The sequence below is a fragment of the Opisthorchis viverrini genome, assembly GCF_000715545.1.
Source record: "Opisthorchis viverrini unplaced genomic scaffold opera_v5_5, whole genome shotgun sequence".
Lineage (NCBI taxonomy): Eukaryota > Metazoa > Platyhelminthes > Trematoda > Opisthorchiida > Opisthorchiidae > Opisthorchis > Opisthorchis viverrini.
The window spans coordinates 388,827-414,524 of NW_008751661.1; the positions used below are offsets into that span (position 1 = coordinate 388,827).

The window sequence follows — 25,698 nt, forward strand, 5'->3', positions numbered from 1 at the left end:
GATCTTTTACTGGAATATATATATATATATATATATATATATATATGTCTGATACTCGGAAGTATTTGCGTCATCCTATTCAGTTCATTTCTCGCTCACAGAGAGACGTAGATTTTGTCCGGTTGGTTGATTTCGTCGTATGGTTTCACGCTTCCGAAAATTCCCCACGTGTTTGGTACCCCCACGCATCAGCACCTTCACCTCTTTCATATTGAAATGATAATCTTCCTGATATTTGCTGCAGAAATCAAATCGATCGTCAAGATGAACTTGGAAATTGGAGCCAGCATTTGGTACGTGAAGCAAAAATGGCAGTCATGAGTCCTTTTATGGAATTCCAAGTGTTATCTCGTTGGTTCGGATATAATCTTACGTGAAATACATGATTTTGTCTAACTGATTTGTGCAGAAAGGTAATTGCCATAAAAATTATCGGTTTAAAGAGAGGGAGAATTTCCTTGGTGTTTTTTGATAGGATGCACCTTCATATATTTCAAAGCGTTGTTGGTGCTTTTCATAATAAATCCACCTTCCGGTTAGATCTGTATTTCGTGAGATGACTTCCTTTCGAATTATCTGCCAGACCGCACCTTGGGAATTTCGACTGATTTTCCAGAGTGTCTTTCAGTTTTAGAACTGACAAATTTTGTCCACTGGGGAGAGAGCTGAATCTTAGTGAAACCGTAGGATGGTAAGCTTGTGGTTGATTTTTAATTCCTAAAAAACCTGCGAATATTTTCTTCCTTTTTAATGATTTTTCTGACTGGAGGAAATGCATCTCAGTCTTTGTTTAATGCGACACATTTCGCCTTCAGCCATAACTTCCTTTACCAGAAGTAGGTCGCAGATGGGATTGTGGTTCATGAAATCTGAGCTTTAGATCCGGTTCCTTTTGAGAGCATGCAATATTCTACCGAATCCTTATAGGTAAATGACAAACCTGTTGTCGGTTCATCACAGTTCTTTGTCAGGGTGAGGTAGTTGGTATAATGGTCCTGTTTTTGAGTTTGTGGGGTCGTGATTCAAAATATACCATCTCTTTAGTCAATAAATAATCGAGTAGGCTGAGTTCTCATCTGCTTCAGGCGAGGCGGCTGATAGTCCAGTTAGCAGTAGACCAATTTATTCAATTATATCATGCCCAAACGACGCCAGTGGCAGCGACTCGTTTATTTCTAACTACTTATTACTGTTAAGTAGGTTATCACTATGAGCAAACATGTTCCCCAAAAGCCGACCTGCTCACTGGCCGCCTGAGGCTCTTCGCTTTACACTGAATGCGATCACTTTCCTGGCGGATCAAGCGATTAGCTTTTCAGTTCCTATTTTGGACTAAAGCACTTACCAACGCCAGTCGCAGGAGAGAATACCACACTCGTAGAGATGCTTCACTGGTTGCACAGAAGAACACTGTGTATTGCGCGTCCAAATTTCCGGATGTATACGGCTGAAACAAATTCCAGTTTGCAAAACTGAGTCACTGTGTTGATCAAGGTGAATAGACAATGATAATGGCCAACAAAATGGCACACAAAATCCATTCAACTGTTTTACGTTTGTGATCACTACAAATTACCAAACAATGTATGAGCCACCATGGAAACAAAGTCCACTACTATTTTTTCACAAAGTTAACTTGGGTTCGATGCTATCACAAAGCCCGACATCCGGCTACCAAGACTCATTTAATACTGGATTATGAATAAAACAGACATGTTATGTCGGACCATATAATGAGTAGTAACAAGAAGTCAAAACGTACTCTTATTAAGAATCCGTAGGGTGTTGGTGCCTGCATTTTCTTCCATCCGCCAGTGGTTGTGTACAAATGCAAGAACGGCTTAAAGCTGATGATCCGATGGAATGCGGAAATCTGTGCGTGTGGCGAAGAGCAAGGACAAGGACCGTTTAAATTTGTAAGAGCGGCAGTCATCATCATCATCGACAGCATGACCTCAGTGTTGAACACCGATGCTTCACTGTAGTACAACCATTTTTGAGAAAAGACTCCACTCCACACTCATTATTTTGCATCCGTTCCATCAGTGTATGATACACATCATTGAAAAGGCTAGTTTACTGGTCAATGGAAGTTTTGCCTACTTATCTGAAGTGGCAGTTACCGCTTAGAGCAATACAACCCTTAAATCGGTGTCATAGGTTATGTGATTTCGTGGTAGATAACGTGTGCTCGTGCTCTATTCCTCGTTTCTTGAACTGGTCCTGGCATTTAAGCCTGGCTCAATGAATTGAATGTTGCCAATGAATAGGGCATCGATATCTGTCTACACCCCATTTTTCCCGTTTAAGCATATCATACACAAACAAATAAAGAGAGAACCTATTAGCGCCCCAGTCGTGATAGGTGTTCCCACTGGACCTGGAGAAACAACCCGCCACGCGTCCGTAACATTCACCGTGAGATCTCCCGTGACCGACATGGTTTCCTTAGCCCACTTTCACCGACGAAGTGGAAGTCTGGAACAATTTTTAATTCCATGGGCTGTTTTTCTTCACGTTCAACCAGTGGAGTTTTGGTACGAATTTCTATGGGGATCTAGCACAATCCGGACTGCAAGTGAGTTGTTTCCCACATCGTTTGTTGGATGTGAGGCGGATTACTGTACAACCTGTGATGTACACAACAAACAAGATCTGATCAGATGAAGTGTAGAAAATAAGTGAAATTACAAGGTATTGTTTGATCGAACTCACTCAGTTCAAACGGGACCTTCGACAGACACAGTACGATACTGTTAAGCGCTTCCGGTGAATCACACTCAACCTATAGACATAATACACTACTCATAAGGTTGCTGAAAATCCTTCGACAACCCACGACCTGTTTCGCTCTACTTTTGGCTCACCATCATAAACGAGGGATTCAGCTGCGTTTGTAGCGACCCAGTCACACACATACTTGACTGTTCAACTCAATCGCCCACTGGATCGCGAGGCTTGTCTATTTTCTCATACGCACAAACACGTCGCACTAAGCTGACACACGATAAGTTCCTTTTTGACTTGCTCCCATTTCGCATTGTATTCATTTTTATACGTGTCGCAACCATGTTAAAAAACTTCTATTAGTGCACATGCACCTTCTGATTTGTATTATGGCTACCATCACCTGTGCCCCAATACGTTCCAGGTGAGTCTCTCATAAAACCAGATTCGTTTGCACATCCAACCTACTTTCCTCAACGGAAACCAAGGTCTGTACCTGTCAATGATCTGATCAGAGCCAAGCAATGATCAAACAAACAATGATCAAAACAAGTCTCAAACCGAAATTGCGAACACGGGCGCATCCTATTAACCAATGAATTGACATCCTCGTGGCTTATCCTTTGTTCTTTGTAATTCTGGTCATTCTACTCATGGAAAAATTCACTCCCCGGCGTTTTGGAAATTCGAGCACACAAATCACATCGTCACATTATACCACAAGCAAACTAACTGTTATACACGACATGGAGTATCTTGACATCATTCAAGCAGATTTCGGTGCACATAGTCGCCGGCTGTGTGTTGTCCCTACTGAGTGACACGAAAGAGGAAGCTTCAGGCAATAATGATGTAATCAATGAATTATTTGTCATCAACATAGTGTTAAATTTCTGCCTGAGGTTTTTCGGTGATAGTGTACTCCCGTTGTATGCGCCTGAACGTTCTTGTGCAGCATCTGTAACAGATCAATTCTCGTGTCCTCGTTGGGTCACAAAGTTCATTTTTTCGGGGTACTTGTAGTCTATGTCCCACGCGTCAAACCGACGTGATGTCTGCCGCTGTGTTTCTGATTTTGCCTGCCTGACATTCCTGTGATTTATTATTTTCCTTTTGTTGCCCATGCAATCTCTTGGAATCAATGCTCATGTACGCAGAAAAAGACCACTGATTCTGGTCCCCTTTTAGTCTTAAGAATGAGTCATGCGTCTATTCTGAAGTCATTCCGGCCTTATTGTTCAGTAATATCAGAAGCAGCATTATAGGCTATTACTGACGAACGGAAGAAGCCTTTGGTTCGGAGTTATTTATTAGAAAACACCAACTGAACAGTAAAAGACAATTGGACAGGAAAGCAAAACTTTCATATGCGTCTTTTTTTATAAAAAACTGAATATTCGTCTTCTTCTGGAACACACATTCCTAAACTTTCCTGGATATTTATCGACTATCACTCAAATGTAAACAAATGCACGAAATTAGCGAAATACACTCATTTTGCGAGAAACTAACTCGGAACTCAGAGGATTCTCTCGTTTGTGATGTTTTCAGGCAACTGAATGGGCTGCACCAGGCCGCCTCATGTTTCAGTCACTAAGATCTTCGAGATATCGCGATACATGTATGTATATTCGTAATGCAATAATTATAAGGTTCCTGAAAATTCATTGAGTAGTTCACTACGAATATACACACATGTATCGCGATATCTCGAAGATCGTAGTGACTGAAACATGAGGCGGCCTGGTGCAGCACATTCAGTTGCCTGGAAACATCACAAACGAGAGATTCAGCTGAGTTCCAGGTGAGTCTCTCGCAAAACCATATTTGCTTGCAAATGAGTGTGTTTCGCTCAGTTCGCATAACTTTCAAGGGCATCATTCACGAACCAGGGTTGCTGTTCCTGAAGTCTCATCGAACAGAAAGAAAACCCAAGACTAAATTCGTATTCATGATGACTCCCGGTTGGCTTTTGTTGACATCATAATCTCGCAGCCTATCGTTGTTCATACTGAAGCAGAAGATTGGCTAAAAAATGCCAATTTAGGAAAGTGAATGGTTCTGATAAATGGCCGATAATCGTTTCATTAAATGATTTCAATTCCATACGTTACGACGTTTCATTTTCCCCGTCTGGCCAAAAGGTTAATGTGAGTTCCCACTCTAAGATTCTTCGACAGCTTTGGAATTTTCTGTTAGATACATTTCAAACATAAGCTTCGCTGATCAGTCATCGACGACATCTGCGTCACGTGAAAATTAAGCGGATGTGTTCGGTCTGTACCTCTTTGTCTTCACTCGTCAATCGGTAGCTTGATAATCCCCACAGTCTATGTGAACTGATGACGAGTATATAGTGGTCTCGCTAAGGCGACTTTGCGTGCTGGGCAGACACCTATTTACTGCTTTCGAAAACCGAATAGAAACGATTGTGAACCGGAATCAGTGCCCTGATACCATTTTGATATCAAGTTCGATCTACACAAAGAGGCGATGCACGTTTACGAAACTTTAACGGACAAGAGTGACTGATGAATTCAATATCCTTTGGACCTTTTAACAACCGAACTAATGAAGCAGGCCGATGAAATTAATGCGAAATCACCGTATTCTTTTCCGAGCCACTAAGAATGGCTTACTGAATAGTTCATCGGAGATCTCGGTCAAAAGTAGTCAAAGGGCTTGCTCCATCAAAAATTGCAGTGAGCACGTACATTGTTTTATCCCACCAAGCACTCGAGTGAGTTGACATCGATTTACTTTCCTCCTGAAACCTAAATCATCAGTGATGCATTCAAGTGATCCATTTCACATATTCCCCATGAGATCATATCGCAAACAGCTATTCGCAAGTCCAGTTGCCTTGATTCCTGACCACATCAGCTTCTGGCGATCAATCACTCTTACCATGGTGCTCATCATGTGATCAGCTGACTGACTGGCGGTGACTGGTTCATCCCCACCACTAATATAGTAATCGATACTTCACTCCGTTATGTGTTTCTCTGAACTGTTACCTGTCATTCTGTTAATGTGAGAGACCAGGCAGAGCAATATTGCAAAAGATATTCACTAGTCGACAATTTCAGTTTTCAACGAAGCAGAAAGTTGACCCGCGAAAAAGTGAACTAGAGGTTCATGTTATGTATAACCGTGTGCAATACAGGAGATTGCCCAAGCCGCAATTCCAGGGAGTCGCGCATCTAAACCGTAGCTCGAGGAGTACCGAAATAAACAGAGAAAAATGGGGGGGGGGTCGGAGATGTCCGGGAGCCCTACATCCCTTAAAGATAACCCGACATGCAGCATCGTTTACAGCTGAATCTTTATTGATGTCCTTGGGAGTAATAGCCTTCTCACGCTGAGTTGTTAGGGACTTACTGGATACAAATTCTATGGGGGTACGTAGGAGACTATTAGGCCATTAGGCCAGTTCGATTACTGCAGGCCAGTAATTGTGTTATCATTGTAGATAGGTTACTACGATGTCAGACGTGTGTATGCTGTGCCAGCAAAGGTTGCACTAACTTCACAACCACTGACGCAACACCGAGTTCCTTTCTACAGCGACACACTGACGGTATCGCTTCTACTGGTGATGAACCATGAGCAGTTTAAAAGCACCGCCTCTCTTTTGATGTAGTGAACTGCGGAATCCGGGAACTTAACCCGGTTGTCATCGTGTGGTGAAGGTCATCGTTGCTCGCAGCCTTGTGCAATTGAATACGGACTGTAAATCGCCCAACTTGTAAATCAGCCGGTCCACCGTTCCGCATTTTGGGTCAGCCATTTCATCCATTCTTCACTGAGTGGGTTCACATCTAGAGGTTGCATTTCTGTCACGGCTTGCGTGAAAGACTGACCTGGTCTTTCAGTTACGTTTAGCTACCACTTTGGAAGGTCGGTCTTGTCTTTCGAGAACATCCAGGGGTTAAAGTGAATGAAATGCGCCTCGGTGCATAGGAAAAAGGATTGTGCCAAGTGAGAAAATGAACTAAGGAACGGCTGGAACTGGCCTTTCTGTTGTGCGTACACTACCCATCTGATCTCGTTGGTGTAAACGATTTCTTGGCCTTGCTTCAGCGAACCGTGCGGTTATTAACGTCGAATGAGCAGGATGTGTTCAAATGTCTGTCGGAAAGTTCAGAAAATTCTGGATAAGGGGAAAACCACATGCTTTCGTCAGCTGTTCTATGGTTTCACACAACATCCTAGGGTTAGTATTTGATCAGGTGGTGGTTGATCTGTTCACCGAGCTTGGCAATTGATTTGTAAACATTTCGCCACCATTCGAAGAGAGATCTTCAGTGCGATGTTGTTGCTCATCCTATCTTATGGTATGTATTGGGCTAGTCACAAAAAGGCGATAAAATTCGACATTTTAAGAAACTTGGTGAAGAGCCCAAGTCAAGGTGTGAGACATACAAACATGAGCGTTTCGATCGCAGCTCAGCGGTTACTCTTGCGATGTTGCGTGTAATGAGGGCGCGACTCATAATGACTCATTCAGTAGGAGGGTTAGTATTGATCAGGTGGTGGTTGATCTGTTCACCGAGCTTGGCAATTGATTTGTAAACATTTCGCCACCATTCGAAGAGAGATCTTCAGTGCGATGTTGTTGCTCATCCTATCTTATGGTATGTATTGGGCTAGTCACAAAAAGGCGATAAAATTCGACATTTTAAGAAACTTGGTGAAGAGCCCAAGTCAAGGTGTGAGACATACAAATATGAGCGTTTCGATCGCAGCTCAGCGGTTACTCTTGCGATGTTGCGTGTAATGAGGGCGCGACTCATAATGACTCATTCAGTAGGCCGTGTTAGGAGAGGATCGGCCTGATTGGTTGAAACAGCTGGAGTAAACCACTGAACAGACAAGCAAATTGCAATCAATAATACGTGAACAAACATCGATAAAAAATCATCCGAATGGCCGACAGTAAATTAAACGTAAAGGCGTGCATACAAAGAGTAATAAAATTAGCGTCCGGCCGATGAGTTTCAACGCTTCAGTAGTTTAATTGGATTGCCGCACAAAAAACATTTTCTGAGAGAGTAAATACGATGATTGCTTTCGGGTGATTTGGCAGGTGCTCTGGCTAGAAGGAACAAGTTATCGATGAAGCTCAGAACAGAACACTAATTGAATAACTGTTGACTATTGGACTGCGAGTGTTAGTCATTTCGGCCAGAGGATATGAGGTATGAGGATATGGTATAGGTGTGTGGCTGGAATCGGTTGGGACCAGAGAAATCGCAAAGAAGCGATCAAAAAATGGTGAAGCAGAAGGGACTTCACTCAAAGTATGTATCCGTGGCTACAAGCTGGTTTAGCTTGGCAGTGTGTTACGCATGACCACTTATGGCCTTCTAGTAAGACAGTTGTTTCCCATACCCAATTCGAGGTAGCAGAAACATAAATGTGGACAGATTTGGACATGCTTGAAAGGAATGGTGCGAAAATTTTGCACGTCGTAATGCTGTTAACATCCAGGATAATATTAACGTGATCCTCTCTCTACTCGACTGGAGACTAAACTATCTGGGGGCTAACCGATGCAGGTGAATTGCATGCTACCAGTTTCTGTCCGGATTGTCTGACTGATTGTTGAGGCGTAGGCACCTCGGATGTTTGTGTTAGCTTAGCCATTGGTCTCCCTTCATTTCCTATTCTTTACATAATGAGAATTCATTGATATAAATGGGCATATTTGCACGGCAGTAAAGCCTCAGTGCTCTATTTCTGTCAAAGACGATGGTGATGGTGATGATGATGATGATGATGATGATAATGATGATGATGATGATGATGATGATGGTGATGGGATTGTGTTAGGAAGTCGTGGTTGTAGCTAGCTGCGACAAACGCTAATCACTTCAATTTATGTATCTACGCTTCAGGCGGGATTTTCCAAGTGGCTCGACAACTGAAGATGGACGGGCCAATATGATGGTGGTTTGCATGACTTTATCAACGGACCGAACGTCAATACTTACCAAAATATGTCTCGTAAATGGTTGAGCTAATCAGATTGTCGTTTAATTAGGCGCCAATATGTCGTCGACTCCGTGCTATTGATTGTCCATCCGATAAACAGTGCTCCCGACCTTCCCCTTTATAATGCCGAACAATTTCAACGGTGCATCGTGGAGAGGCGGACTGCTGTGCTTGGTTGGGGCACAGTCATCTCCTGTAGCAGAATAACACCCTACTGATGTGGAACCCTGCTGAAGCTGAAGAACGTCATAAACGAGAGATACAGTTGAGTCTCCCAAGTTGATTTGCAAATGAGTGCATTTGTCGAAACCCTGACGATGACCTATTGAGATTTTTAATGCTGAAATTGGGGAGAGTTATCAAAAAATTTATCCCGTTATTGGAAGGATGATAATTCCACGTGGTTGCCCATAGGATGAGAGCCTACAATGAGAAGACAGGGAAGGAAAACCCTGTGACATAAATGTTCCGTGTTGTAAATCTCATGTTTAGACGTCTTTAAGGCTGCGTGGTGTGTTAAGGGTCGTAGGTTTGTCAGATGCGAGTCTCATAACGTCATTAGGTCTGGATAGCATACAGAACACAGGACTTACATCTTTTGCATTGTGTTTGCTGACGTACAGGCCTGAGTTTCGTAATAAACACAATCGTCTTTTCCAGTGCGTTTCGTTGGTACGTACATACAAATGTTCACTGTGTGCCGGTAGGTTGAGTTCGTTGTTCAAGGTGAATAACTCCTGCAATGTTGGAGAGAACCATGATTATGACTCAAACTAAATAATTAAATCACATCAGGGAAGAGTGCGACCGTCGCACCAAAATATTCAACGCTTTAAATATCTCACTACTCAATGAATTAAAGTAGCCTGTCGAAGAAGGAGGCGACTATTTGTGTCGTATGGTTCATTTGACGAAACAGGCCCGAAGAAGTTATGCAAACAAAGGGCTTAGCGAACAAACCTTTGTTTTGTTATTATTAGCAGGCTTAACTCATCACGAATTTGAATGAAAAACTGCCACTGGTCCTGCGTATAGTAAGTTACATGCAAGGTGATGGTGTCAATCGTTCGGACCCATTGGGTCACTGTCCAACCAGCTGTGAGAAATACAATTTCCTTGATGGTGTTAATTTCTCCCTTCCATACCCAAAGTGACCTTGGATTGTATGATTCAGCATGCTTTTGATTAAGGTGTCCATCGGGATTATGGGTACACGGCCCATACCGCTACTTGCAGTAAAATAGTGACGCAACCATTAAAATTTTGTTAGTACACAGTAACTTCATCTATACTAACAAATCTGATGCGGTTAACTGAACTGATGGATGCTCTGTTGACCCTTTTATCTGTACACCCTTACATATAACTTGGAATACACTAGAATTTTGGATATTTTTGTATCGACTCAATGTATTTAGGATAGAGGCAGCCACGGTTACGCTGATGGTTCTGATGACAGGTCATAAGTGGCAAGAGGCCAACTGAAATGGGGATTTTGGGAATAACTTTGACGATGGTCCACACAAGGCTAAAAAAGCTTCGCAGTACTCCTTGGCTTCATGATACACATTGGCTCACTGGCGGAACGAAATGCAGAGATTAAACAATCTAAATTCCTCTCAGTACAAACTGTACCTTTGCATGATTGACGTCAATCGGTCCGTTTGAAGCAACGGTCTGATCTCCCAGCCACACCTGGAAGGATGCATAGAGCAAGAACTAGTTAGAGTCTATGGAAAACAATGATTCGCTGCTTACATTGTACTGTGACAGAGTTTAATTCAGCCAAACATATCAATGCCAGAACTCAGTCTGATCATGATGTCGTTGTAAAACTGATCTCAAAGTTGTTCAGATCTCTAAGTTGCTCACTGAAAGTAGACATAAAGAAGCCAACCATTTTGGCTTCACTCATGTAGCAAAAGCTTCCGGAGTGAGGTGCACGAACTGAAAGGTCAGTTTGCTTAGTTGATCTGAAGGAAGCAAGGGGTCAATCTTATTTCGTCCTCTACAAAGAAGAAAGTCCTCCGAATATACCGAGTTGGTCTAAACAGGTGAATGTTCATTTTGTTGACGGGAAAAATATCCTATCTGGGATACTTTTCCCTTGAAAATTCAAAACGGGAAGGGCCACTTGATAAGTTGGGGTGAACATACAGAAGGGAACAGGGTCGTGCCTGTTTGTGAAATCTGAGGCTGCTTAGACGACTCCTTCTCAATCAACTTGATGTGCTGCTCCAGAAAATGTTTTCAGCACCAGTTCTCCTTACGAAGGAGATGCATGGCTGGAAAGACGACGGCGGTACAACGACTGTACAAGAATGAGAGTCGGTCCTCTTACTGGAAGATAATTTCTAGGTGGTCAATATGCCAACTATACTGAATCAGAAAATCGAATCTTTTCCAGATAAGTCCAGCCACATTTTTCCAGCTCCCATTTAATGTACGCACACAACCTTGATCTATTTTTGATGAAAACTGTTCCTTATCCGCATCTAGGCTCATTTTATGCAAAAATTTCTCCGTTCGGACGTAAAACCTTAAATGAACTTTCTGACGCTTTCGACTCTCGTTCATGACAAGGAGAAGGCAATACGTTTTTTGCAATGCCTACGTTATTTCAAAGCCACAGAGTGATCCATCCTCAACGTTTATGCGGCAACGGCCAGCAAATGACACTTTCAACAGTTTCTGACAGGTGGAGGTGTAATGCCCGGCAGTGTCGGGAAGAAATCGGTCTTCGAAAGGGAACTTGTCTGGAGCGGTCTACGATGGAGTTCAGGATAGTAATTCTTTTCACTTATTTCTGGTCCCAAAATTTGGTAAAAACCAAATTCCGCTCAGAGGAATTATTTATAAGCCACATGACCACTGTTAAATGGAAGAACTTTCTTCGCGAAGTTTGCGCCTGGCGGCTTTTTGCGACTCCAAAGTTCGTTTAATCGTACCGGAATCTTTGTGGATCCAACGACTGGAGCTCACACAAACCATCGAATCTCTTTGGCACATCTACAAGATGTCACATATACAGTTACTTGTGTGAGCTCGTTTGGAGGCAAAGGTACTGAAAAACGGACCTTTTCGTGCAGATCACTAATGACATGTCCCAATCTCACCCCCTCCAATAAAAACCAGAAGTACAAATTTCATATCCTCTCTTTTCTGGTCCTTTTTGGGTGGCCGGGGTTAATTTTTTGGCGGGGCTTATCTGGAAAAGATCCAGGACATCAATGTTCAGCATTGCACTTGATGGAGAAATCTGACAAGACCCCCCCCCGCCGAATCGCAAACTCTGAATAACAAATGAAAAAGCGCACATTTCATATTGGCTCATCTCATGCTGATCATTTCTGGGCAATTCGAGCTACTGGCGATGCCCATTTACCTTGTGAAGCCAGTTTACGTTATTCGAAAAATTCTATGCTCTCCACAGGTGAAATATCAAGGCATTTGCTTGCTGTTTCATAACCAGGCGTTCGCCATTAAGTCCTAAAGGAAACTAGTTTAGATTCATCCGCTACAAACCCGCACTACTTACACGCTGGATTAAAGTGGCTACTTTTTGTAGAAATCCATAAGTATTCTACAGAGTTCTTGCAGAAGGCTCAGAAGAAAAACATAGCTAATTAAATCGAAGGGGAAAAATAACTTAATTGAGTGCTAGTCAGAAGACACGACATTAAAACTCGCACCTTTTGGTGTAAAAGCGGTTCACAGCTGTGTTAATGGATGCTGGCTGATTCAAAGCTGATGCCCTTTGTATCTCATCCACATCTGACCAGTATGTGTGTCACACCTTGTGTACCTGACCTTTCGTTTCGCGTGAAAAATGGGAAGAGAAAATGTTTTCCTTAGAGCGTGTTAGGGGATAAAACGATTACATGGAACGTAATTAACTCCACACATTGTGCATCTCCTCACGCATCCAGACTGAGGCGAGTATGTATGGTCCACGATACCGATTTAGCGAATCGATTCATATGCAAGTGATGCTTTTTCCTCATTTTCTTTAGCTTGAAACCGTCATAAAAACATGAACAAGTTACTGGCTTCAGAAATCAAATCAACGCGCGAAACTGAAGGTACTTTTATTATCTAAGTAAGTGTTGAAGTGCGTTTGGAAAACAGGTCTAGGAGAAAGTCAACCGAAATTTTGTTTAAACGCAATGAAACCAAATCATACTTTAAAACACTTTGTGGCAATTTGAATAAAGACCACCGGAGAATGATTGAATGGCTAAAAAGGATTTTTCCTTGACCAAATCGTCTGTCCTGCCGGATGATTGATTCATTCGGTTTGTTTTTCCGGAAACACTTTCAGCCTAGATTCTTGATTTTCAAACGAAATGATGAATTTTGTTTTCAAACCAACGTATCGCCAAATTAAAGTGTGAACAAAGGGTTCCACATCTCGGAAATACAAAAACCAACACTACTCATATGATGTGATTACCATCTATCAGGAAGGTCAGACTCCTGAATATAATCACAGAATGTCCAAAACCTATTGAGACCCTCATATCATACCGAAAGCGCATTGAGAAACCCTTCCAGCATCTGCGCCGTAAAAGCCGGAAGCCGATTGCATGCTGGAGCGGTCAATCAGTTCCTCCAACGCCGACCGGACAGCCTGAACTCAAGGTAAGAGATGCGCTTTAAAAACCGCGATGTTGGATGTACCTTGTACACTCGCTCACAGCCGTCGGGTGCCTTGTGGTCGAGTCTGACACTGGAGTGGGGACAGAAGTTAGTTACGAGGCCATCATGTGCCCATGTTGGAAGCGAGTATCCAAGTCGAATGTTTTTCGCTTGCTCTTGACATGTCACTGTAGTCACCCTTTCGCCGCATACATGACTGTACGGATCACCGCCACTAGCTAGATCACGAGATGTGTTTTTTCTTACACTCACAAATCATGCCACACACTTGTGAATCACATGACTACACAGCTCACAGTCAAGCCCTAGATCCCAAGACTCGCCTTCTTCCCCTACACGCACAAATCAGGCCGCACAAAGCTGACTCATCTGATAGACCGTCTACCGTCTGATAAGGTAGCAACAAGTCACGTGCCGGCACCCACACACAGACAAACGTTCCTAAATATAGGATGACAGCACAGCAACACAATACAGCTCAACAGAGCTACGCACGTCGCCCAACTCGGAGCAGAGCCGCTCAGGACCTACGGCGCTTCACTCACGGATAGTCAGGGAATACGTGTGGCTGCTACAACAGCGAAGAAGACACGAAACCTGCATCCGGACTTGCAACAGGATTTATCAACTCGTATCTGCAATACGGTAATTCCCTTGTTCTCATATATAGCTATTGTAATAATTTTACTCAACATTGTTAGTGCTCCCCGTTTTCTCGTCCATATAACTAATTTTCGGGCTCCAGTAGAGCATTAACATCATGCGACACATTAGCAATTGGAGGAAACTACTGGACAAAGGCATTCTAACAGCGAGCTTTTCGCGTTGGTTCAGTCACATCAGTTGGCCTTAGACACAGAGTCTTAAAACTATTGCAAAAGTAACCAAGAGTTGATAGGCTAAAGTTAAAATACGCATCAACGATTCAACAATGAAGAACCCTCTAATACAATACTGATATTTTGGAACACAGAGTGGGCGTGAATCGCCTGGAGGTTCCGTTGCAAAATGTGCAACAAATGACCTTTCGTTTTGGATTTAAATGCCCTGGAGCCAGTCAAATCCATCTGTAAATCCTGTAACAGTTTGTTGTATCGTGGGTGGCCGTCTATGGGTTACGCCTGCACTGAGCCTGCCAGCCCACGCGATAGGGAGATGACAGAGAACTCGCGACACGGCTGTATTGTCAGGACAAAACATACAGAGCGTCTGCGTAAATATATAGGATGACCAAATGGCCAAATATGGTCGTTCACTTGTTCGTTCCGTACAGCCAATTGCGGTGTTCCGGTCGTGAACAATCTCAGGCCCTGTACGCGGGTCGTATGTTGCTAAGCCATGTTTGGTGACCTCCGCCAACGCACCTGCTTTTCGAAAGGTCTCATACCGATGGTGAACTGACACAGTTTCTTCCGATAAACTATTTAAGTATCTTTTGGCGAACCCCAAATGTTACGCAAGTGTCCAGTACTATCTGAATAAAAAGTGAATAGATTATAAAGTATCTTTCTTTCGAAAGGTCGAAGTAGTCCGTGGATTACATTTTATATATCAGTTTTGTATCAGTTTTGTATCAGTTTTGTATGGAGCAGAACGCGCCTTTCTGTGTCTCGATCCAAACCAACAACACATAGATTTAGGCCTAAAAATGATGATCAACCATCGCACTATAAAAATAGCGACATCAAAATCAGATGAGTAGTTAGCCAGTGGGTAACTAGTCAACTTACATGGGGATTCTCGAACATGCCGTACATATCTTCTCTCTCCTCAAAAAATATAAGATTTTCGCTGTCCAATTGCCAGTTCACGAGACAGTCCATCACTGGTTCGCTGTCTTCGAAACAGCGCTCTGCAAATAGTGTTGTAAATTCACATGAAGTTAGTTTAAGTGTGATAGTAAAAAGAGCTTCGAACTACCAATCGTTATATTTCTCCAGACGGATAAGAAAGCGCTGTGGTGGGGAGTTCGTCCTGTAAGTGAGGCCAATCTCTGCTGAAAAGCTAAGAAGTATACTGTAAAGTTGTTTTATTCTTATTGGGTTCTCATCTAATGAAACTCCAGAGAGCCTCAAAACCGCAACCTGTCGGCTGCAAGCTTAAAGTTTTGACCATTCGGCCACAAGTGACTGATGAGCAGTGTGATTTTAAATGCAATTAAACAGAATTTAGCGCTGCTCATCCTTCAACCACAGGATCCACATCACGTGGCCTTGATCAGCGGTTTCTCAGACGGAAGCTCCACTCATCAAGTGAATTTTATTCTTCCTCTGAGCTACTTATAGGTTGTTAGCAGTATAAGGAGATTTGGAAATTTCGGTCGAGATTTCGTCAGTAAGCGAAGTCAATCTATGCTGAATTGCCGAGAAGCACTATAAGGCTGTTTCATTCATATTGGGAGTCATGAGTTCATGTGCAACCTAATCACACTGCCGAACATTTGCTCTTGGCCAAACGGTTGAGAGGTCAACCTTTTAGCCGGAAGTTCGCGGTTTTGAGACTCTGTAGAGTTTCGTGAGATGTGCACTGCTGATAATTCCAAATAAGAACGAAGAAGCCGTACAGTGCTTCTCGGCCATACAACATAGGGCGGCTTCACTTGAGGGGCGAAATCCCCACCAAAATTCAAAAATTCAAAATATTTTCACACTGCCAACAAGAAGACAAATTTTGAAATGCAACAGCTCCGGTAAAGTTCGAGAAATACATTCCTTTGGAAATCAGTTGGGTTTCCGCCAGAGACTCGACTGAATCTCTCGTTTGTGATATTCTTCACAGGCCGCCTCATGTTTCAGTTGGCATGATATTCGAAATATCGCAGTTAATTTCGCAAATTCTGTGCAATTTTGGTTCTGGTAGAACATAAGGTTGACCGAAGCTCGGGGACTGCGCCTACTTGATGAGCCCCAAGAAGGGCGAAAACCGGTCGTGGGTTGTCAAAGAGTTTTCAGCAACCTTGTGAGTAGTTTCTTTTATGAAAACTTTATTTAATATTTTAGGGATTTAATGTTTAGGCAGCCGTTTCTACCAACGTGTTTCAGGTTTCAGAGCCCACGGTCTCTCTTTGAATCAGTCTTTTTGAAGAAACCTTGAGGGCAACCGGAAGTGCTTCGTCTTTTTTGATAACCATTTGGTGCACGATGCCCTTGAGTGATCTGCCTTGGGCTACTTTATTGCTTACCTAGTTGCCGACCTCATTGTTCAGGTCTCGACCTAGGGTAGCGAGCGCACTACTCATAAACGAACGGATCGATTAATACTACAAGAACCGTTAAATCTGCCGCCCGAATACGACCAAATCAGCTCAAATCTGACCACAAAAACACTTTTTCCAATGAGCTGAAGATGTTATGCGGATTATGTGAGGATTCATTTGTTGAAGACTAACAAAAATTAATGGTTCATTTGCACCAGTTTTGAATGAAGTGTTCCGTACCCGTGATTGAATACCAAAAAGTTCACTGGTTTTTGTTTTGTTCCAAGGAGGTTCCGGGTGGAATTTGGGCATTCAGGACTGATAATCTCCTAATGTTATCAAGTAGGTTGAGCGTCATGTGGGTGTTATACAGAAAAGCTGTTGTCCGATAGTTAAAATAAAGTGTTCTAATTCGGACGATTCGGTTACCGCTGATAACTTTTATCAGGGATTTGTACAATCAAACTGGAGAGAATCAGTATGATGCCTGGTTGGCAAATGAATCACCTGAATTGTAACGTTCAGTGTGGTGGCCTATGCGCTTGATGTGTTTGCTGAGTTGTGTGTGTGTGTGTGTATGCGTCCACGTGTCACTTCTATCAGACCAGGCGAGCTGAGGTAATATCAGTGAGATTGTATGCATGTGGCCAGGAATGGTCGTTGCACGCTGTCTACGCGCCTGATCAGCAGTAAGGTCAGCCCTTCCCTGATGGATAAATGATTGATACCACCGCTCCAGTTAACGCAGGTTGGGTGGGTGTGTATTCCGATTATCTTGATGGGAACATCGTACGAAGGAGAAAACTCAAATGCCTTTGGAATAGTTAAAAAGACATCGAGACCGAAGATTTTACTCAATTGGACAATATACTTCAACGGCAACTTTTTCAGCAACCAACTAGTGTCACCTATTATCAGGAAGGTCAGCTTCCTGAACTCCCGGAAACTACGGCGACTCTCAGCTCCGCTGGGTGTTGACCAGACAGACAACGCCCCCTCAATATGCAGCGCGTCACAGCCTTGCATCAAACCCAGGCAGCGCGAGTCTGCGTTGATCAAGGACAGACAACGCCTCTGCAATATGCAGCACTTCGCTGCCTCGTACCAAAACCAGACCGCGTGCGTCAGCATTGGACCAAGTTCAGACAGTGTCCTTCCAATAAAAAGCTTGAGGCCGTTGTACATTTCGCACTCGCGCTCTCGCAACCACTTTTTTTGGGATATAGCTATTGTGTTCCCTTCCGTGAGCCTTTTTCTCTCCGACACTGGGCACTGGAGCGGGTCAGCAGCAGATACCACAGACCGGCGAATCACTATTAAGTACACAGTATATTGGGAAAACATCCAGAACACTCTTGGTGAGCATCGCTGAACACACGCGCTACAAACGATTTCTTCCGTGCGAGGAACCAAGATGAAAAAAAACTAGAAGCGGGCTTGGTGTCTAATTTTTGGGCTTCGACGGAGAAGCAAACAATAGACTGTGAACATGACCACAACCTTCCCTTTGGTTTGACGGACGGATACACGCAGAGGCGTTTGAGGTCACTAACCACCCAACCTGTGCTAATCGCATCAGTCTCTCATCCGTCTGGGGAGAGCCGACCTCCCAGCTGAAAGCAGACTGCACGCAACGACCTAAGCTTTATCAGTCCCACCCAAAAGCATAGCTTCAGGAACATTGCCTCGGTTTTCAGAGTCCGGCAAACATGACGCATGCAAGCGCATACACAAATATCCACTACGACACCTCAAACACAGATGCACCAAAATATCATCGTGTTTTATTGCTTTTCTGCGCTTCCAAGATAACGTAGAAAATGCGTATGCTAAAAGGAAGAAGAGAATGACACACACCTATTCAAATTTAACTCATTGGTTTACACCAGCATTTATGAGTTTGATGAATCTTGGAAAGTTAGTACTAATCTGCTGCTCAACCCACATGGCAAAGACAGGGTTACCGTGGGTACGTGGGACGGTCACGTGCGACAAGGACGTATGTTGAAAACCAACCAATATCTGTTTAACTAAGATGTGAAAAGACCTAGGATATCGAAACATTGTTTCGTCCATTCAAACTCACCATGCTGTTGAAGCCACAAAGAAGGAGATAGTATTTGTTATAAAGTCATACCGATGACACTACCCTTTTTCCTCAATAAGCCAGATTGCGCTTTAAGATTGCACTTTGAACTGAAATGCTTACGCAAATTCTGCATACAACATAAGCCCACTTTCCTTTTAAGTCGATAAAGACGATACCATTGTCGGTAGGACTTGTTCGAAATGATTTTTGTCAATAACTGGCTTACCCAATAAAGAAACAATGCTACAAAGATTTCATTAAGTCACCTCGACATGTTGAAGATCATCGGCGCTTCAAAATAGCAGGACCTTGTACCGGGACGAACGAAGTTGACTGACACTCATCCGTCACATTTCTAAACACTAAGTTGTTTCTTGTTCAAAGCCTGATAAAACCTCAGCTAATGGTGGATTCAGAATGGAATCGTGAAGCTATTCAAGTTTTTTTCATTCCCCTCACTCTTGTTGGAGAGTTTGTCCTGTCAGGGGAAACGATCCTTACTAAAAAGCTGGGAAGTATTGTACAGCTGTTTTATCCTCATTGCGAATCATCAACAGTGTGCTTTTCAAGAAATTATGAAAAGTCTCGAACCCATGACCTCACGGCTGGTAGGTGGAACAATTAAGCGTTCTGTCGCAGACTGAGTAGCAGTGTGTTTAAGTCACACTTTAACCACATCGTTTACTCACAGAATCCACATCACGTGGTCACATGATCGCTAGCCTCCTCGTGTGAGTATTTTTCAGCCAGAGGCATCGCTCATCCAGGGAGGTTTTTATTCTTTCTCTGAGCTGCTTGTAGAATGTTGGTATTATTGAGTGCGTTGAGAATTTTATTTAAGATTTCGTCCTGTAAGTTAAACCAGTCCACACTGAAAAACGTGTGTATCCGAAACGGTTCTAATTGTTGAAGTGGATCCATAACTCGTGGAAATTTTGTTGAGAGATCTCCGTTATGACTAATTTCAACGAGAAAACGGCCATCTGGTTTTGAGGTAAGTTTTGGACCATTCATACCACAAGACACGCAGGTGTTACTTTTGTACGGTGATTTCAAAACAAGTTTGAAAGTCTGTTGGGTTGGACTCCATCCATTGACGCTAGTTTTTTTGGTGCAATCTTACGCATGAAGGGTACCACGGGCAATGGTGAAATTGTGTACATGGTTTGGGTTTAGTTTAGGATGGAAACTCTCGAAGTGCTTGCTATGTTAGCGAAATACACTCATTTTCAAACAAATCTGGTTTTGCGGGAGACTCAACTGGAACCCAGCTGAATCTTTCGTTGGTGATGTTTCTAAGCCACTGAGTGTGTTGCACCAGGCCGCCTCGTTTTTCAGTTGGTACAATATTCGAGATATCGCGATACACGTATAGACGTAATACGCTACTCTTAAGGTTGGTGAAAATTCCTCGACAGCCCACGACCAGTTTTGCCCTTCTTGGGTTTCATCAGGTAGGCGCGGTCCCCGAGTTTCCGTCAACCTTACGTCCCACTTGAATTAAAATATGAGGAAACCTGGTGCAGCATGTTCACTTACCTGTAGACTTCACAAACGATAGATTCAGCTGGGTTCCAGGTGAGTCTCTCGCAAAACTAAATGAATGCAGTTCGCTTATGTTATGGGCAATTCTCAAAGAGACGGTGCTTTTCTAGATAGTGTACACGCAAACCACCTTCTTGTTAGTCATAAGTTGATGTCCATTCTAAAAGTGGGACAGAGTATCTGACTCCATACTAATGCTTCTTTTTCATAGAGGATAACTATATCGAACGAAGAAAACAATTTATACGATGACAATGGAGTGAAGTGACACATGTGGCTGACGTGACAAGGTACCTTGTTTGGGGAACGGATAAAGGTAGTCGAGATGAAAAACGCTGAAATTTTCGCATGCAGCGCACACGGACGGAGGACCTATAAGTTTGACTTTGTAATAACTGACCTTAGGGCAAGGCTAGATTTTATTTAGTACATTCGGTAAAAAGTAACTAACATGTCAGCGGTGTGCTGGGCCCAAAATAAATCCTAACCTGTTACACAGTACCTGACATTAATCTCAGCTCTTAATTTTATTCGTAAAAAATACCACAAGGTAAGTTATTTCAATACTGCGTTGCTATCTTTTGGATGAAATACAACCAGTACGCAGCTGAGGACACACCAATACCATTCAGTAATTTTATCGAGGGATACTTTGATGTTTGAAGCACTTCAACTGGACGATTTCCCACCTAATCTACATGACGTATACGTTTTCATTGCTTGACGCGGTTCACCAACATGCGGGAGATGTGGGAGTACACACTGAGAATAATGTGTGCGTGTGGCAGTCTGGAATTCTGGTTATCCACACTCGATCGTGAATCTGACATTTTACGTCGAACCGACTATCGGATAGTTCATGGATCTTTACCCCTAATTCTTCTTGTATTTGACGCCGCCCACGCTAACCTGCTACTGATGTGTTTGGGGCTAAAGAACATCAGACAAGTAGCATCTCTAAAACATCCTGCGTCGGACACTGAATGAAATAAGGATCGGTCGAATCGAGCAATATTGAGGCAAACGTTCCAGACGAAATAACCTTTAAGTCCGCAATGTGTACTGGCAAACGCAAATAGCTTTCATACCATATAGGGGGCGTTCTTGACGTAATCCCTTAACCGGTTTTCGCCTGAGAGGGAGTACATTGTTATACATCAGCGACTCTAGACCTCCCAAGTCCCGTTCACCCAGTTCAGCACTTGAATAACGATCTTTCCCACATTAGTGCTCTTCTAACTAAAAACACCCAACTCATTATGAAAAAGCGACAGACACTCATTTACACGCCAAGTGAATCACAGCTGAACCCCTCATTTCTGGTGATTTTCTCCGACTAAGTGTACTGTACCAAGGCGACCTCATGTTTCACTTGGTAGGCAGTGTATGCCTTTGAATGATACTACTCATAAGGTTGCTGAAAATTTTGACAGTCTTCTTCGGGCTCATTAGCCATGTGCATGCTCCAAGTTTCCATCAGCCTCGTGCTCTAGTTGAACTCAAGTTGTATGCAAGTTATCAAACGCACGCATTAGCACACCAAGTTGTTTTCCGTTGCAAAGCCGATAAGATCTACATCACTCGCCTCAAAACTCGATATGAAACTAACTTGCAATTAATTTTTCAGAAAACAGGGCTCGCGACTTCTTCGCAGTGTCTTTCAGAAAACCGTGAGTGTCGGCTGAGAGCCAGTATTGCGGGTAGTTTCGCTGTCACACTCCCCTGCTGATTTCACTGGCCGTGCTCATCAGAATTCATCCAAGCAGACAACCGAACTCCTTGACGAATCGGATCCCACATGATTTCAAGGAGAAACTCAACATTGCACTACACGGATGTGCTTTACGTTCTCTTAGGTTTATCTTTCAATAAATGTAGCCAGTCTGGATTGGTTCATAATGAACACATATATACATATGCAGTTGCACGCATTTCCAATAACGAAGTCGTGGTGTTCAAACAAGTTAGGGGTAATTAACATTTTATTATTGTCCAAGAAGATGGGTATACACTTTACGGTTGTCACAAAAATCCTTGACTATTAGCAACCAAAACGGGGAGTGCAAAACTCTCCGCATATGTTTGGAAAATACATCGTTTCATACTCCTAATTTACACGAACTGGTCCCGATTAGGAGTACAAAGATGCGACACAGACAGACGTGTACAAAATTTCAGCTTGGGATTGTGTCTTCTCTAGGTTCAAGATGAACTGTGTCCAGGACCCGAATGTATAAACTTGTCAGAATTCAGGGAATGTCTTGAAATACTGAATTCGACAGAACCCAACCACTAAAAGGACTGGATACTGTGTGAATAAAATCGGCTTGTATGAATATACATGAGCCTCAACAAATCTTCACGTGATTAGTTAACCCCGTTAACGTCACTACAGGGTACAAAACACAGTTGGAATTAATTGTTTAAGGAGATCCCCAAGCAATTGAGTGAATCACCAAAACTCTGCCATCAAGGATGTTGGCGAGGTGACTTACTTCTGATACCCCAGTTTGCCTTCAGACTATAGCAAAACGATGAATTAGGACGCCAGGCCACCCGAGCGGTTACCACTGCGAAAAAGTTAGTCGACGTCACGGATAGGCTTTGGAGGCAGCTTTTCTCTTAAGGCGAGGATATATTTTTCTAAGGAGATTTTACGGGACAAGTAACAGTGTCACAAACAACGGCCTTCAGTAATTGTTTAAAACGTGAAGCGGGTTTGAATTGAATGATTTCGCTTTTTGCCCATCTGACATACCCAACTTCAAAGACGGTATTTTCTCAACAAGCGCGTGTTTTCGGGAGCATCTCATCATGTTCTTCTCCAGAAGGGTTTTCAAAACGTCAAAGGCTGTCATGTCTTCTTCGATTGCGACAGCTTTTGTCGTTCTGTCTGGATGATAAACCCGAAGAATTAGCTGGGAAGGAGACAGCAAAAACAGAAGTGTTTGGTAAACCAGGTCAAAAGAAACAGGCAATCAACAGATTCCATAAAATTTGTCATACCCTGGAAGGATCACCTCTGGTTTTCAAAATCTATCTTGTACAAACTGAAACTAACTGAACCAGCCATGAACAGAGGCATTCATGGAACTGAGATTTTGGGGATTCAACCACATCCTTGCCAAATACTCGGTCAAACCCAAGCTCATGGCTTAACAATGATAAGAATTTATACAAGGATCGGTGTCTAACCCGGTAAAATATCTCTACTATCTAGCATAGTCATCTGCCTGTCTGTGTACTTTAGCAGCTGGCTGAAACCAATCATTGTACCTCAAGTTTTGACCTTCAAAAGCTGCTTGCTTGTTGGCTTTCAGTTGGATCTGTGCACTGGCCGTCACATGACTTCAGAATCCCATTCCCTTAAAATACGCATTAGGAAAGTGCGCTCACATAATAAATATAGTAATGTATCTTAAAGTAAAATGTTCATTTTCACACAGAAGCTTTAGGTTTTCCTTTTCATTCATGTCCTATGCACTTAGAAACCATATTTAAAGATACTTAGATAACTTCAATCATCTCTTTGTGGACAGTTCACGTGGAATGGGGCCAGACTAGAGTTCTGAAATTTCCCCCGAGATAACACTGACTCCCTTCTGTGGGCGAGCCACTAATTGGTTATACCAAGTAGGGCTGCTTCACCGACACTAAGTTTGGCAAAATGTCATATCCAATGAACAGAAAAGCAGCCATTGGCACAACCGTGGCTATCAGCATTTCAATCAATAACAGCGTGGAACGCTAGTTGTCTGCTGCTTGCTGCTGCTAGAACGTTTGTAAGACGATAACAGGCGTCCAGCTAAACAGTGCGAATACATCAGAACGCTGGACTAGAGATGATGCATCACTTTGTAAAAGTTTCGCTAGTGAATCGTATCCCGGATCCAGGTTCTTTTAACACCGAAAATCACCGGCCTCCGACAGGTATGTGATGCCAGCAAGCAGCCAGGAATGGTAAACAAGGCGAGCGTGTATGTACGCATGTATTACGCAAACATCATTGACACATGAGCTGGGGTTGTTGTGCCCAGTGTAATACAGTGGTTTCCCGGAGGCTAGGGGTGAACGGGTAAACTCACCTAAGAGGAAAGGAAGATTCGGCCATTGCTGCCTGTACAACATTCTCTAGGAACAGGGGCGAGTACTCCCGCACGGACGGTTGCAATTATCCTTTGCCTCTGTCATGGTCGGTGAGATTTTTGAACCTATCGCTTCCATTTCCTTAGGTGCACTCGAAAGCGTCATCAAGTCAGAGCCTGAGCTACATGTGCCCAAGCCCTTTGAGATCTGATTACGTTCCCCCACAGATATTTATCGTCGTGTACTCACCAACTTCTTTTGAGTTCAACAAGTCACCTACCAGGGTGTTTTGCTTTAGTCAACAAGCAGTCAAGCAGTCCACCTTTTGCACCATTCCACTTCTTACGTAATCGAATTACTACTTTTATTATCCCTTGTCATTTATGGGTAGTTTTCTGGTTGAAGCCTCCACCCCCGACCAAAACATGGCATAAGAACGTAGTCAGGGTTATCAGAGTTGCCATTCTCCTGTATTTATATGGCACCAGGTGGTTACAATTCGTTAGGCACAAAAACATTCTTCACTATTATATAAAATATTAGTATACTTCGACAATCACAAGAGCTTACATAAGTTTCGGCAATTAGTGAGCTTCGGTGCTTATGCGACTCCGGCATAGATTGCAAGTGGAATGGAAGCGGCCACTTAGAAGTGTAACAAAAACCTGACAGCTCCAGGTTCGGCAGGAAGTAACCACCTGACCGCCAAAAGCGGCATCCAGCCTTACACACATTTCGTTACCATAATACAACTGTGATTGTAGTTGGGGCAGGCTGGCCCACAACAGCGCGTAATGCATTTGTTTGGTTTGAAATGCTTGATGTCAAGCATTAAAAAATCACAAGGAAGAAATCAGGAAAGCCAAAACACCACACTGCACGTAAGATAGGCAGAGATGATAAATCCCCGGTTCCTTCAATTCTACAGTTTCATCACGTTGTCTTCGAACACTAGCCCGCGACTTGAGCTGGATTTTTTAAAACCCAGTTCTTCTTTCGAAGTACACAACTGTAGCTCCTAATACGACTGAGGGTGGACAGTACCGCAGTGTTTATTTTTGTTAGGATCACAAAAAACAGGAATGTGCCTCGAACGTCTGGATTGCAGGTCCTTTGAAGTCGGTGAGTCTATTTCAAGGTTCTTTGTCTTCTGGGGTAACGGTGATACTACTGATGGAGGGCATGCGCGTAGTATCTCGTAAATCGCTTGTCTCTTGAAAAGTGAGAACCGGTTACGAATTCGTGGAGTCGCCCTGTAGCATTTGCTTGCAATTGAGTAACAGTCAATGAATGAAAGTCCAGGGGACAAGTTCAAGGCGAAGTTGGATATTCAGTTTTGTAAACAAGATACATATGAGAGTTTTGATCCCCTGTCCAATGGTCTGCAACTGTTCATTTG

General features: G+C 43.1%; 1 protein-coding gene across 1 annotated transcript in view; it reads right to left on the minus strand.

Moving 5' to 3' along the window:
• T265_00488 (hypothetical protein) overlaps positions 1-25,698 on the minus strand; it is a gene marked incomplete at both ends in the record, with an annotated part of 29,822 nt that overhangs the window by 1,969 nt on the left and 2,155 nt on the right. Inside the window, 3 exons of the mRNA XM_009164292.1 lie at positions 1,346-1,447; positions 15,114-15,235; positions 22,972-23,131. Of these exons, the coding sequence (XP_009162556.1) occupies positions 1,346-1,447; positions 15,114-15,235; positions 22,972-23,131 (384 nt within the window). The remainder of the gene's footprint in view (positions 1-1,345; positions 1,448-15,113; positions 15,236-22,971; positions 23,132-25,698) is intronic.